This window comes from Triticum aestivum, chromosome 2B, assembly GCF_018294505.1.
Source record: "Triticum aestivum cultivar Chinese Spring chromosome 2B, IWGSC CS RefSeq v2.1, whole genome shotgun sequence".
Classification (NCBI taxonomy): domain Eukaryota; kingdom Viridiplantae; phylum Streptophyta; class Magnoliopsida; order Poales; family Poaceae; genus Triticum; species Triticum aestivum.
In genome coordinates this window covers 782,702,256-782,716,158 of record NC_057798.1, presented here as the reverse complement: position 1 = coordinate 782,716,158, position 13,903 = coordinate 782,702,256, and the positions used below count along the sequence as shown (strand labels likewise).

The 13,903-nt window shown below is 48.2% G+C and overlaps 1 protein-coding gene across 1 annotated transcript; it reads left to right on the top strand.

Moving 5' to 3' along the window:
- Nucleotides 1-2,700: 2,700 nt before the first annotated feature.
- LOC123039650 (palmitoyl-acyl carrier protein thioesterase, chloroplastic-like) lies at nt 2,701-4,532 on the top strand. The gene is made up of 4 exons (XM_044462721.1): nt 2,701-3,093; nt 3,184-3,600; nt 3,790-3,858; nt 4,224-4,532. The coding sequence occupies exons 1-4, from the start codon at nt 2,701-2,703 to the stop codon at nt 4,530-4,532; spliced, it is 1,188 nt and encodes a 395-aa protein (XP_044318656.1).
- The last annotated feature ends 9,371 nt before the right edge of the window (nt 4,533-13,903 follow it).

Here is a 13,903-nt window from a genome sequence, read left to right as displayed (position 1 = left end):
TGCAAAGGGTGCCCCTTAATTAGTGTTTTTGGAGAAACAACGAGAAGAAGGGAGGAGACCTCCTAGTCAAGGCCCCATGCCAAGTAGCAGATCGCGGAGTACTCGTAAATGACGCCTTGTGCGCCAGTTCCAGAAGGAGCACTCACGTGCGTCCACTCGTGGGGCAGCCCAATAAACGGGGCCAGCAATGGTTGACCGTTGACTTTGTAAAATAATCACGAAGATGGGAAAAGTTCACGAGTTTTAAAAATCATAAAAATGAAAAGGTTCATGAATTCAAAAAAGTTAAAAAAAACATCATGAATATGATTTTTTGTGTAAATTTGAAAAAATTCATAATTTTTTTTAAAAGTTCACAAAATTTGAAAATAAGTTCATGGATTTGTAGAACTCTTGCTAATTTTTTAAAAATTCACGAACAAAAATGATAGAAAAATGAAAATAAAAAAGGCACTCGAAACTGAACAAAAACCAAGGCAAAAAAACAAACCCAAAAAGGACCATAATCTTCCCAAAACCAGCTAGGAAGCTTCTCAGCTATAATTAGATGGGCTAGCCCATTGTGATCGTCTTGAGGCGCTTGAGAGCAACTAGTTAACGAGCGCTCATTCGGGAGCCTCGCAACGATCAACGCCACTTGGTGCGCTCTCAGCCATTCGCCACGTGTCGCGCTCTGGGCGCTCCCTCCAGATTTTTCTTATTTTTCTGCACGCGTTTTTGGCTTTTTAAATGGATTTTTTATGTTTTTTTTCGATGTTTTGCTTTTCCACCGGTCTTCCTTACCGTGCCTCTCATGCAAAAAGAGATTTTGCGCGAAAAAACACTTTGGCTTTTTTTCCTTTCGGGAGAGTCACAATTTTGCTTCCGCAAGAGGCACGGTTTTTGCTTTCGTGAGAGTCACGGCCCTGCCTCTTGAAAACGGAAAAAACACATTTTCTGGGTTTTTTCCTTTCGGGAGAGTCACGGTTTTGCTTCGCGAGAGGCACGGTTGTGCTTTCGCGAGAGTCACAGCCATGCCTCTCGAAAACGGAAAAAACACGTTTTCTGTTTTTTGTCTTTCGTGAGAGTCACGGTTTTGCTTCCGCGAGAGGCACGGTTGTGCTTCCGTAAGAGTCACGGCCGTGCCTCCTCGGAAACGGAAAAAACACGTTTTCTTTTTTTTTTCCTTCCGCGAGAGTTAGGTTTTGCTTCCGCGAGAGGCACGGTTGTGATTTCGTGAGAGGCACGGGCGTGCCTCTTCTGAAAAGGAAAAAAATCCAGGCTCCCGGTTCGGTTCTTTCGTCCGATTTTCTTCGTAAAAAAAAGTTTGTAAAAACCTATTAACATGGGATCAAGTTTTGAAAATCTCAACGCGAGGAATCCAATGGTGAAAGCGGCTCGAGATTTGAATGCACGGTTTAAGAGATAAATTGTTTTGAATAAACAGATCTACGAAAAAAAGGGAAAACTCTTAGGTTGTGGCAAGTGGCGCACATGCAGCATGCCAGTTGCGCAACCTGGGGAGGTTGGAGTGATCTTTGCAACGTGTATTCCTCAACTAGTGATTTCGTCGCGAACCAACCTGTGGTTGGATGGTTAGAGGGACTGTGGTATCTCCAGCCCACCAGGGTTCAAATTCTGGTGCTCGCATTTATTCCTGGATTTATTTCAGGATTTCCGGCGATGCGCAGTCAGTGGGAGGAGACGTTCCGTCGAGGTGTCTATGATGACGTCGTAAATTTCAAGATGATATGCCGCCTCAGTCTTTCGGAGGTGCTCATAAGGGTAGGATGTGCGTGTGTGCGCTCATAGGGGTGAGTGCATGCGCGTGTATATGAGCGTTTGTGTTTGTACTGATGTTTTCAAAAAAAACTAATGATTTTGTCACCTATAGCGTGACAAAAAAGAGTTCGATGGGACGAGCCCAAGGATGATGAACCGGGGTGTGCGCCAGGCTCCGAGAACACTTTTAACTGGCGCTGAAGGAGCTGAATATGATTTGGCGCAACCGCGGCGCGGCAAAACAGCCTGACAACGCACACGCTAACAAAACATAACTTTTTTGCATGAATCGCATTGTGTGGTGGACAATCTGACATAGATGATAATTAGCAAAACCGTGAAAGTTTATGCAAACTACAAAGCGTAATACACGATTCTACGGGTGAATCGTGGCGTGGTATCAGCTAGTAGGATATTTTTGGTAGCAGAGTTAGTAGGACTTTCTAGACCAATGAATGTACATGAGCCTTCCCACGCATGATTTGTTCATACCATTGGACTGTATTCTATTCCAAAAGAATCTAAGGTGTCACTTTATACTCTTGTGATGAGAAAATCAAGGCACCTTGCAACAACACGGAGGCGTCAAAGTTTATTATGATCGCCAAAAACAAGTGCGCCAGGAGGGAATGAGCACGCCATTCCTGTCCGGATGAATTTCGCTTCAATATATAATTCATGTCGTCACCGAAGTATGCGGAGTTTCCAGCATTGTTCGTAGCGAAGCAGGTACAAGAGGACAGTTTAGTTTCTTGTTCCTTGTCCTCGGGAGCGAATACTACCAAACCAAGTCCCTGGCTACTGCGAGATCCGCCATTGCGCCACTATAAGAAACCCACTTCTGCAATGATCGATCTCCATGCTCAATTAACTATCGATCTACCCATCCCACGAACAAGGAAGGAGATTAGTGAGGTGCAACACTTTGCTCAAATCTGCATGGCTAACACAACCTTGTCGTCGGGTACCATCTACCACTCGCGCGTGCTCATCAGATGCTCCTCGTCGGGGAGGGGAGGGCAGCAGCGGAGCAACGCGGCCGTGAGGGTCAACGGGGCCGCGCACCGCGCCACGCTGCAGGTGGGGGCGGCGCTGGAGACGTCCATCAACGAAACGCTGGCGGAGCTCAGCGCCCCGCTGCTGGCGCCAGCGACGGACGGGCGGGAGCGCAGCCGGCAGAACATCCCGACGGAGAAACAGGCCGAGGATCCCTTCCGGCAGGCGCAGATCGTGGAGGGCGGTGTGCGGTACCAGCAGACGGTGGTGGTGCGCTCCTACGAGGTTGGCCCCGACAGAACGGCCACACTCGAGACCATACTGAATCTTCTCCAGGTACGCAGTACTCTATCTATCTTGTTTAGGCTCATTTCTGACTCACGTCGAGGAAGCATAACATATGCATGCACGTGCGTACACAAGCAGGAGACAGCACTGAACCACGTGTGGATGTCCGGTCTGCTTGGCGACGGCTTCGGCGCGACGCACGGCATGATCAAGAGCAACCTCATCTGGGTCGTGTCCAGGATGCACGTCCAAGTCGATCACTATCCATTATGGGGTGATGTGCTGGAGATTGACACGTGGGTTGGCTCGTCGGGGAAGAACGGGATGCGGCGTGACTGGCTCATCCGCGGCCGCGGCTCCGGCAACATCTACGTCCGGGCAACCAGCACATGGGTGATGATGAACAAGGACACTAGGAGGCTGTCCAAGATGCCCGAGGAGGTCAGGGGTGAGATCTCGCCGTGGTTCATCGACCGCCACGCCATCCACGAGGAGGCCACCGAGAAGATCATCAAGCTCGACAGCAACGCCAAGCATGTCGACTCTGACTTGAAGGTAATAAGCTTCAATCGTTTAATTTGATTTCATTCACAGTTTTTCTGACATTCCTAGGCTTATAACTTGTTTATTTGGTTAACTTGTCTGACGTTCCTAGGCACTCTTTTAAGATCGTTCTGTCTGCAGTTGTCCTGCTTTGTTGCCTTGTTTCTCACATCTATCTATGACACTGGATATTTTTTGCAGCCCAAGCGAAGCGATCTGGACATGAACCAACACGTCAATAATGTCAAATATGTACGGTGGATGCTTGAGGTAATAATAGTATACCCGGCAACTTTTCTCCAGCAGGGAGCATATATAACCCTTGTATTCATCGTTGTACAACTTCCAGTCCTAACTACTACTCCTACTGAATTATTTAATATTTATTAGTCAAATTTATACGCAAGTTTGACCCTAAATTTATAGTCAAATTTAATATTTTATTATTTACTAAACTCAGACAGATGGAGTAGTTGGGTTGGGAGAGCTCCTGGTGGAGGAATAAAAAGAACGATAACTAAACACACCCCTTGCTTAATTCATCGGGACACATAGTCCCTCCGAACTTTGTAGTAAATCAACGATAAATAATATGGATCAAAGAGGGTAGTAATTAGTTTTTTGATCGTGTGCAGACAATCCCCGATCAGTTCCTGCAGCACCACCAGCTGAGCAGCATCATACTGGAGTACAGGAAGGAGTGTGGGAGCTCCGATGTTGTGCAGTCTATTTGCCAGCCAGACGAGGACTCGGTCTCTCCAAGCGAGAACGTTAGCATGGTGAGGGGACCCTCACTCTTGCCCGAAGTCATCAATGGCCACCACAGCTTGGCGGGTGCACTACAGCAATGGCCAACAAAGTACACGCACCTTCTGCAACTAAAAGCAGGTGATGTGCATGAGGAGATTGTTAGGGGCAGAACCACGTGGAAGAAGAAGTTATAACAATCTCCAAGACAATGATATTGATTATTTTCCATTTGGAGAAAAATGATTGTCGGCGACAGCGATGGGGATGGTTTGTTTCCAACCGTCGGATGTTCGTAGTAGTGCTGGTACCATGTTGGACCGGGCAATAAGGTTAGTAGTATGTTGTGTTAGACGAGACAATGCGGTTCAGTTTGTACAATGCATCATTATTTATGTGTGTTTGCTAAATGCCAGCAGTGTGTGTGTGATGAAAGTTCTGTGTATGTTGTAAATCTCTATGATCACTGCAATCCTATCTGTGGAAGTCGTGTTGGGATCCAAACTACGTCCCCTCTGAAACTTCCACACTGAGAATTTCAGCAATTTTCAGTGCTAGTAGTAGTTTACCCGAATGCTAGGCCCCCGGACCTATGAGATTCCGTCGTGGCCAGTGTGGAGACATGGCTAGGACAGTTGGGACTATAGACTTAGGCCTAGAAATAATTGTTTATGTAATTCCTTCTTACTAAACATTCAAAATCTCTGGAGTGTATCACTCAAGCTAGCTTAAACGTCGATGTAATAAGATGCTAGCTCCTCCACGGGTAGTCGATGTTCACGCATTTGGAGGAAAATTTCCAGTATTCTGCTCAGAGGCTTTCCCTCCCGTCAGCCTGCAGTGAACACGTCAATGGAAATTCCATGGGAAGGTGAGACAACCCTGTCTTCCTTTGCGACTGGGGCTGAGCTTTCTTGTTCAGCTTCAACAATGGTGCCCCCCTCCGTCGTCATGGTCATTGTCCTCTCCTACAACAACAAGCCCTCTCCATCGTCTCCTTTGTCGTGGTTCTAATCTTGGCCACTATCATGGATATAATCCTCACAATATTAGAGGGGTAGGAATCTAGGGGCAATCGTATCTATCGAACGATGCAGGTGATAGTACTCTCAAGGAATTGTAGAGGTTCGGGCCCTCTGTGGAGGAGGTAATACCCTACTTATGTGGTGCTCTTAACTCTTAGCGTGAGGTACAATGTGTGGATGTTCACCCCTTAGCCTGGAGCTCCCCTCTCGGCTTGTATAGGTGCACTAGGAGGGGGTACATTATGGGCTAGTATTAATGTTGTTAATGGCCTCATGTGTGGCCTTACATTTACTGTTGGTAACTGTCGCATTTACTGCCGGCCGATTGCTCCATGCATTTACTGCTGGTAACTGTCGCATTTAATTAGATTATGTTAGCAGCAAGCCATGTCCATGTGTGTGTGCATGCATGTGTGGCGTGGTGGTGTGAGTTAGCTAGCTAGGTGAGTGCATGACCGGTAGGATAGACTTCTGGATAGGTTGTTGGTGGATGTGATTTAGCAGCCTACATGCAAGGAGTCAGTTTGTTAGTGGACTAGCCATGCACGGTAGTTAGCAGCCACAGGTGAAGCTGGCCGCGTCGTGCGCATGAAAAACTTGGGCGTTGTGCCGCTGGGGACTACAAAAGGCCTGGCCTCGAGTGTGTGTTGGACTGGGGGAGCTGTGTTGTAAGCCATGTAGCCGGGAGACTGAGTACGTGCTCAGGGAAGAAAGAATACACCGTTCGTGCGGCGGGGCGGAGTTCGTGCTCCGGGCAAAAACCTCTGTCCATCTCCCTTTCTCGTTGGTTCGAGCCACGGCGTCACATAGAGAGCGAGGGCGAGGGCAGCACGGCAACAACAATTGGTATCAGAGCCACAAGGTTCGAGGGGCGGCCGTGGCGTGGTGGCGTCCACGGCGCACGTGGTGCGCGGCGGATATGAAGGTCTTGGCAACGACACGCGGCGAGCGCGTGGCGTCGGCAATGCGCGGTGAGTCCACGGCGGTGTGGCGTGATGTCGGGCGCGCGGTGAGCGCGTGGCGTCGGCAACACGCGGCGAGTCCGTGGCGATGTGGCGTGATGCCGTGCGCGCTACCAGCAGCGGCGGTCGCGGAGACGAGGAGGTCGCGGAGGACCTGCGTGGTGGCGCAGAGGCTGCGACGGCTCGGCGCGACGACCGTGGAGGTGCTGTGCTGCGGTTGACGGCGCAGCGGTGCAGGGTAATAAGCGCGGCGGCGAGTCGGGCGCGACTGGTGCGTGCTATGGGCGCGCACTGGACGCGTCGGGACCGCGGGAGTGGACCGCGTCGAGGCACTGGACCTGGTTGCGCAGATCGCGTACGTGCACGGCGGGAGCGCGGGCCAGGAGCGCGGGGACGTGGGGAGTGCGCGGGAAGGGCACGATGGCGTGACGAAGGCAGCGGAGAACTGACCGCGTCGAGGCGTTGGACTCGGGCCGTGGCGACTGCGTCCGTGCGCGTCGTGTACACAAGCCTGGGAGCGCGGGACATGGGGTGCTGCGCGGCGGAGGCCACAGCGGCGCAGTGCGACGGCCATGGCGCGATGTCGACGACGAGCCTGACATGTGCAAGGTCATGGCTTGGGACGTGAATGTTAGCAGCAAGCCATGTTCATGTGTGTGTGCGTGCATGTGTGGCGTGGTGGTGTGAGTTAGCTAGCTAGGTGAGTGCTTGACCGGTAGAATAGACTTCTGGATAGGTTGTTGGCTGGATGTGATTTAGCAGCCTACATGTAAGGAGTCAGTTGGTTAATGGGCTAGCCATGCACGGTAGTTAGCAGCCACACACTAGTGCAGAACCGGGCAATAGCACCGGTTCGTATGTCCCTTTAGTGCCGGTTTCATAACCGGTACTAAAGTGTGGGCACTAAAGGCCTCCCCCCTTTAGTACCGGTTCAGCACGAACCGGTGCTAAAGGGAAACCACGTGGCACGAGTCAGCTCCAGGGGCCTGGAGCCCTTTAGCACCGGTTGGTAAGACCAACCGGTACTATAAGGTTTGGGGGGTTTTAGTTTTATGATTTCTTTTTCACTTAATTTTGTGTTTCCATTTTAATTCTTTTTCGTTTGCTGGTATTTTACGATACTACACATTGTACACGTTATGCATATATATATATATATATATATATATATATATATATATATATAGAGAGAGAGAGAGAGAGAGAGAGAGAGAGAGAGAGAGAGAGAATTTCTAGTAGAACCAATCATGCATATATATATCATCAATGTCTCACAAACCACCATATTAATTAATCCACACATACACAAATGTATAGCTAGCTATATACAATTTCTCCTACATATGCATGTTGCCTTCGAAGCCAGTGGCATTAGCCTAATTGGTGCCTTTGGAGCACGATGACAATTGGAAGTGGTTTTCATGGGGGCGGTAGCGGGTAATAGTATTCTTCCTTCGGATTTATGACCTGGTCGAGCAAAAATCCCGCTATTTCCTCTTGAAGTGCTTCTACGTGCTCCGTTTCTAGGAGCTTCTCCCGCACCTCTCTGAACTGTTAAGAAGGAGATCAATATGCATGTGTATTAGTTGTGTGACTAGATATCAATAATGGTGTAAAAATTGTGAATAGTGTTCTGACAAGTGTACCCATTCCTGTCTTTGAGATCTGCTCCTTTCGGACGCCATCATGTGAATGTTCTCGCAAACGTAGAATGCGCACAGATCAGTCCCCTGTGCCTGCTTCAGGGCCTTTACGAGAATGGAATTTGATCAGATAATAATTAATCAAGCATGATAATTAAAGAGATGGCAGCTAGCTAGCTAGCTAGTACTACTTAATTACTTACCTTGGGTCGAAACCATTGAAGCTTTTTTTTCCATTCGCCATCCGTGACGCTGATGAACCTTGCCCAAGCCCTGCCCGCCGACAAAGAAAATGAATAAAGGGGTTATTAAATAGTTCATATCATGAAATGACGAACTAAATAGGCCGAGATATATAGTTAATAATGATTGAAATTACTTGTTGACTATCCCAAACAAGATGTTATAGTCAGTTTTAACTTTGAGTAGTGAGTCCAGTATTTCAACTGTTCCGTCGTCAACTTTAATGATACACAAGACCCAGTGAAGTCTGCATGCACACACGTTTGCATGTCTTAATTAAGCGGACATATGTAAGCAAAAACATGTAGCTAGCTAGTAGGTAAAAACAGAGAATTTGTAGTACAAGACAGTATGACTCACTGGAAGTTGTAAGGAAGTAGTATATGTTCATTGTATTTGAGGCGCTTCAAGAACTCTAGCATGTTGTCCTCTACGTCCTTTTGATGATGTGGATTTATCCGTCATGTGTATTCATTAACGGTGTTTGGGTCAATGAACCCAATGCCATAGCGTCCACCTTTTCTCATTTCATACATCTTCATCCTGCATAATACCACAGAAAAGAATATAGTGAGGATAATTACAGGTAATGATTGATCAAAAAGATCACTACAGCTAGCTTGAGACTTAAATTACAGAAAGAAATCACTTACAGACAATAGCAACTGACGATAGATTTGTCGAGTGCGTCTTGATTGTATAACTGAAACAGTTCAGAATACTCAACGGACAGAGCTTTCTCATGGAAGTAATGATCCTCCTTGACATTCACCATGAGGGACAATCGATCTGAAATCTTGGTAATGTTCATGTACCATTGATGCAATTCATATATTCTCGTTGGGAGGTTCTTGCCCTTGTCTGGCTCGACCAAAGGTTGGCCCCGGACATATTTCCGTTTTATTTCATCCTCTCTAAGCACAGGCATGGGCTCGATCTCGAGGAGTTGTCCAACAGTGATTTTGAGAACTTCAGCCTGCATTATATGCTCCTTCGTTATTACCACATTGCCCACCTCAGGAACGTAAACTGTTTGCCCACAATAATATTGGTCGCACGTACTGTCACGTGTTGTTGGCACAACAAGTGAGGGGATCGATTGCGCCGCCTATTCTCCCAGCTGGGGAATGGTTTTCCCGCATTTTTTGATAGCTGCTTCTTGTTTGCTCGATCCCGAGCTCGCCTCCTTACGTAGACGTGCTCGATTTAACTTTCTGATGTGGCGCTCATAGTCTGTGTCAACAAGCTTGGGAGCTGGTGGTTGAGCCATACGAATGAAGTGGTCAATCGTTTCCTCAGGCACTTTCTCCCTTGGTGGCGGTGGTGGTTTCGGTGCAAAATGGGCTTCCACCTCGGCCTTCGATATGGCTGCGATTTCCTCCTCGGACCTGTCATAAGCCCTCTGTGGAAGAGGCGTGAGGCTTGGACCATATTTATATCGCTTGCCTCCGCATGTACTTCCTATACTACCTCGACTCGTACCGCTATGCACCATAGTTGCGGGGTGTCTCTTCTGCGATTGCTGAGGCGGCGGAGACGGCTGACGGGGCTGAGTTGGACGAGGAGGAGTGGCCGCCTGAAGCTGTGCCGGACTTGGAGGAGGAGTGGCCTGAGGTTGTGTCGGACTTGGAGGAGGAGTGGATGTCTGACGATGTGGCGGACTTGGAGGAGGAGGAGTGGCCTGACACTTTGCCGGACTTGGAGGAGGAGTGGCCTGACACTTTGCCGGACTTGGTGGACTTGCAGGAGCGGGAGACTGCTGACTCGGTGGCGGACTTCGACGAGGAGTCGGCTGACGCGGTGTCGGTGGCCTTCGAAAGATGATGCAATCCTTTTTTCATAGGATGATACGATGTTTGGCCTCTCCGAGAAAGCGCTCGTCGTCACCTCCAGGAATGTCAAGATGTAGCTCCGAATATGGTGGGTCCACCACCTCATCAACCAAGACACGAGCATAGCCCGCTGGAATCGGGTTGCAATGGAAGGTTGCCTCGGAGGGATTTGTAAAAGCAACGGCGTCCGCCACCTTCATGGATATGTTCGTTATTTTGACGTGTAGCTCGCAGTTGGTGTTCTCTGTGATGTCATCCACGGGGTATCTACCCAGCATTGCGTCGTCCGGGGCGGCCGAACCCACGCTGCTTCTCGGCATGGATGGGTCGGTGCTATCCAATGCTGGATCATCCGCTAGCTGCTGCAGCTGCTGAGACCCCCTTTGCTGGGTAAGTGAGTCGATCTGCTCCTGCTGCCGCTGGAATTTGACTGCCAATTCCGCTTGACTTGCTTCTAGGACTTGAAGGCGTTCATAGTCCCGCTTCCTCTGCTCCTCCTCCATCTTCCTCTTCTTCTCCTCCGCAATCTTCTTTCTCGCACGGGTTCTATAGTCAGTGTTCCAGTCTGAAAACCCCTCATACCACGGAATAGCGCCCATGCCTCGTGTTCTTCCTGGGTGTTCAGGATTTCCCAGGGCACGCGTAAGCTCGTCGTTCTCTCTGTTGGGCTGGAACACCCCCGATCGTGCCTCTTCTATTGCAACAAGTATCGCATCGTCGGCTCCCTTCAGACTTGCCTTCGTCGAAACATTGCCTGTCTTTGGGTCCAACTCCCCCCCATGCGCATAGAACCAAGTCCTGCACCTGGGGGGCCAGCTCTTAGTAACCGGAGTGACACCTGCATCCTCCATCTCTTTCTCAGACTTATCCCACTTAGGCATTGCCACCGCATAGCCACCTGGCCCTAGCTTATGGAACTTATCCTTTTTTCGGCATTCTTCTTGTTTATTCTCGACCGTTCCTTAGCTAATTCCGAATCCTTGAATTTCACGAAATCGTCCCAATGAGCACGTTGGTTCTCTAGTGTTCCCTCGAATACTGGAGTCTTCCTTCCTCCCTTGACGTACTTGTCCCATTCACGATTCTTGTGGTTCTTGAATGCAACCGCCATCTTCCTAAGAGCAGCGTCCTTGACTTTCTGCACATCTGCTTCTGTGAAATGATCTGGTAGGGTGAAATGTTCCATGAGAGTATCCCAAAGCAGATCTTTTTGATTCTTGTCGACAAAAGTAACATCTGGACGTGGAGCAGCGTCCTCTTTGCCTTTTTGTCTTTTGTCTTTTGCTGGCTCTCTCCATTCTTGAAGGGAGATCGGGAGTTGGTCCTTCACAAGAACTCCGCACTGACGAACGAACTTGTCCGCAATCTTCTTAGGCGCTAATGGTTCGCCATTAGGTCTGACTGCCTCGATATTGTACTTTACGCCCTCCTTCAACTTTTTGTTCGGGCCTCGTTTTGTCCTTTTGCCTGAAGATTTGCTCGATCCGGATGGCTGAAAGAACAAAGATCGATTCGTTAATATATCTTCAAGTAATTTAAAACATGTGATGATCACCAGATACCTGCTTATATAAATATATATACCTCGCCGGTCTTTGTTGTTTCAGGATCAACATGTTCTTCGTCATCGTCATAATCGTAGTTCATGACTTCATCAATTCGGTCGTCGCGATCGAATATCATATCACCCTCTCCGGTGTTGTTTAGAAATTCGGATCCGTCATAATCTTCTTCATTCTGATCATCATCTGGCCCGCGTATCATATCGAACATGGTCTGTTCTCCCTCTCTGTCGGTATTGTCTGCCATAGCTTTTATTTAACTAATCCAAAAGAAATATAAAACAATTTAGTATTCAAATTACATCGTCTCGAATAATAGATATAGTCTCAAATACTTCGTCTAGAATAATAGATATAATCTCGAATACATCGCCTCGAATAGTATATAATATTGAATAGTACATCACTGGCTAGCTAATTAAAGATCGAATACTACAGAAGAATCTAGGACACTCGCGGTTCCTGCGGCGCGGGCGGTGGACACCCAAAGAGAAGGAACCCTCACAGGATCATAGCTGAAGTGATCGTCCTCTAACGCAACCATGTAGTGATGAGCGTGCTCGTCCTCCTCCCTGACACGGCGACGTACCACCTCCGGCGGGGCCGGATCCCTCTGCACCAAAACTGGCCCACGCGAACGCCACCAAACGAGATCAGGGTCGACGACGGGACCCGGGGCCGGGTTCCTCATCAAGCGGCGCGCCTCTCCAGGCAGCACCTCCCAGTGCCAGCCCGGCGGAGCCCAGTCCCGGACATGGGTCGGCTGGACATCGTCGCGGACGGGTCGACGGCGAGGATGCGGGCCGGGCATCGTCGAGAACAAATACTAGCTATATGCCCGCAAAAAGTAACATTTTTTTAATGATTGGATTTTGATAACTAAAATTTCTAACATTTCTACTATTTCAAAAATCTATGTACTATTTCTTACTAATTAAGCATCTAACACTAAAAACAGAAAACACAACTTCTATACATCCAGTAAAAAACTGAAAAACAACATTATATAAAAAATTTCCATACTAATTAAACACTAATTATATCCATCTAACATGCATTCATACATATATAATAGTGAAAAAATAATAATCTAAATAATCTAAAGTAATTAAACATACAAAATACATATATACTAATATATACATGCATTAATTCATACATGTGTGTGTGTGTGTGTTCATCATGCTTGTGTGTGTGTGTATGGGCTCGGGGAGGGGCGGCGCCCATGGTGGCCGCCGGGGGCGAGGGAGAGGGGTTAGAGGGGGAGAGCTCACAGCGGGCGACGGCGACGGCGAGGCGACGGCCGGGGGCGGTGACGGGCTGGGGCGGCGATGCGGGGACGGCACGATGGGGACGGGCCCGGGGCGGCGACGGAGACGAGGGCGGCGACGGGGACGGGGGCGGCGACGGGGACGGGTGCGGCGATGAAGACGAGGGCGGTGACGGGGACGGGGGCGGCGACGGCGACGGAGACGACGGAAATAGAGGAAGAAAGAGAGGGAGAATGAAAATTTCGTAAGTGTATATATAGAAGGCACCTTTAGTACCGGTTGGAGCCACCAACCGCTACTAAAGGCCTGTTTTGGCCAGCCAAGCGGCGGGAAGACGAGGCCTTTAGTACCGGTTGGAGCCACCAACCGGTACTAAAGACCACCCTTTAGTACCAGTTGGTGGCTCCAACCGGTACTAAAGGCCTCGCGCTGCCACCCCAAAGTTTAGTCCCACCTCGCCGGGCGAAGGGCAGTCGCACTGGTTTATAAACCCAGCCGCGGCTACCACTTCGAACTCCTCTATATAGCAGGCTTGTGGGCCTAAACTCTACGCGCTGGCCTGTGAGTGTGCTGGGCCTTTAAGGCCTGTAATTACACACCTGTGGCCTATCAGGCCCACAAGGCAGCGCCCCATTTTTTTATAGTTTTTTTCTTTTCTGCTTTATTTTCTTCTATTTATTTTTGCGTAGTTTATTGTATACTTTTTTCTTTTCTGTTATATTTATTTTCTTCTATTTATTTGTGAGTAGTTTTTCATCTAGTTTGCCAAAATTCAACATTTTCAGAGTTCATTTTGTAGTGATTTTCAATTTCACGGTCATTTTGTAAATGATTGAAAAATAGCAAATATAATTTTTTTTCTTTTCTGCTTTATTTTTTCTTCTATTTATTTCTGAGTAGTTTTTCTTTTTTGCTATATTTATTTTCTTCTATTTATTTTTGAGTAGTTTTTTATATAGTTTTTTTTCTTTTCAGCTATAGTTTTTCTTTCTTTTCTGCTATTTTTTCTTTTCTGCAAAACTTGATGGTC

Bases quoted from the DNA above. Each gene is read 5' to 3' on its own strand.
- LOC123039650 (XM_044462721.1), top strand. From the start codon at position 2,701: ATGGCTAACACAACCTTGTCGTCGGGTACCATCTACCACTCGCGCGTG. The intron at 3,094-3,183 runs GTACGCAGTACT...GTACACAAGCAG, and splicing joins CCATACTGAATCTTCTCCAG to GAGACAGCACTGAACCACGT. The intron at 3,859-4,223 runs GTAATAATAGTA...GATCGTGTGCAG, and splicing joins ATGTACGGTGGATGCTTGAG to ACAATCCCCGATCAGTTCCT.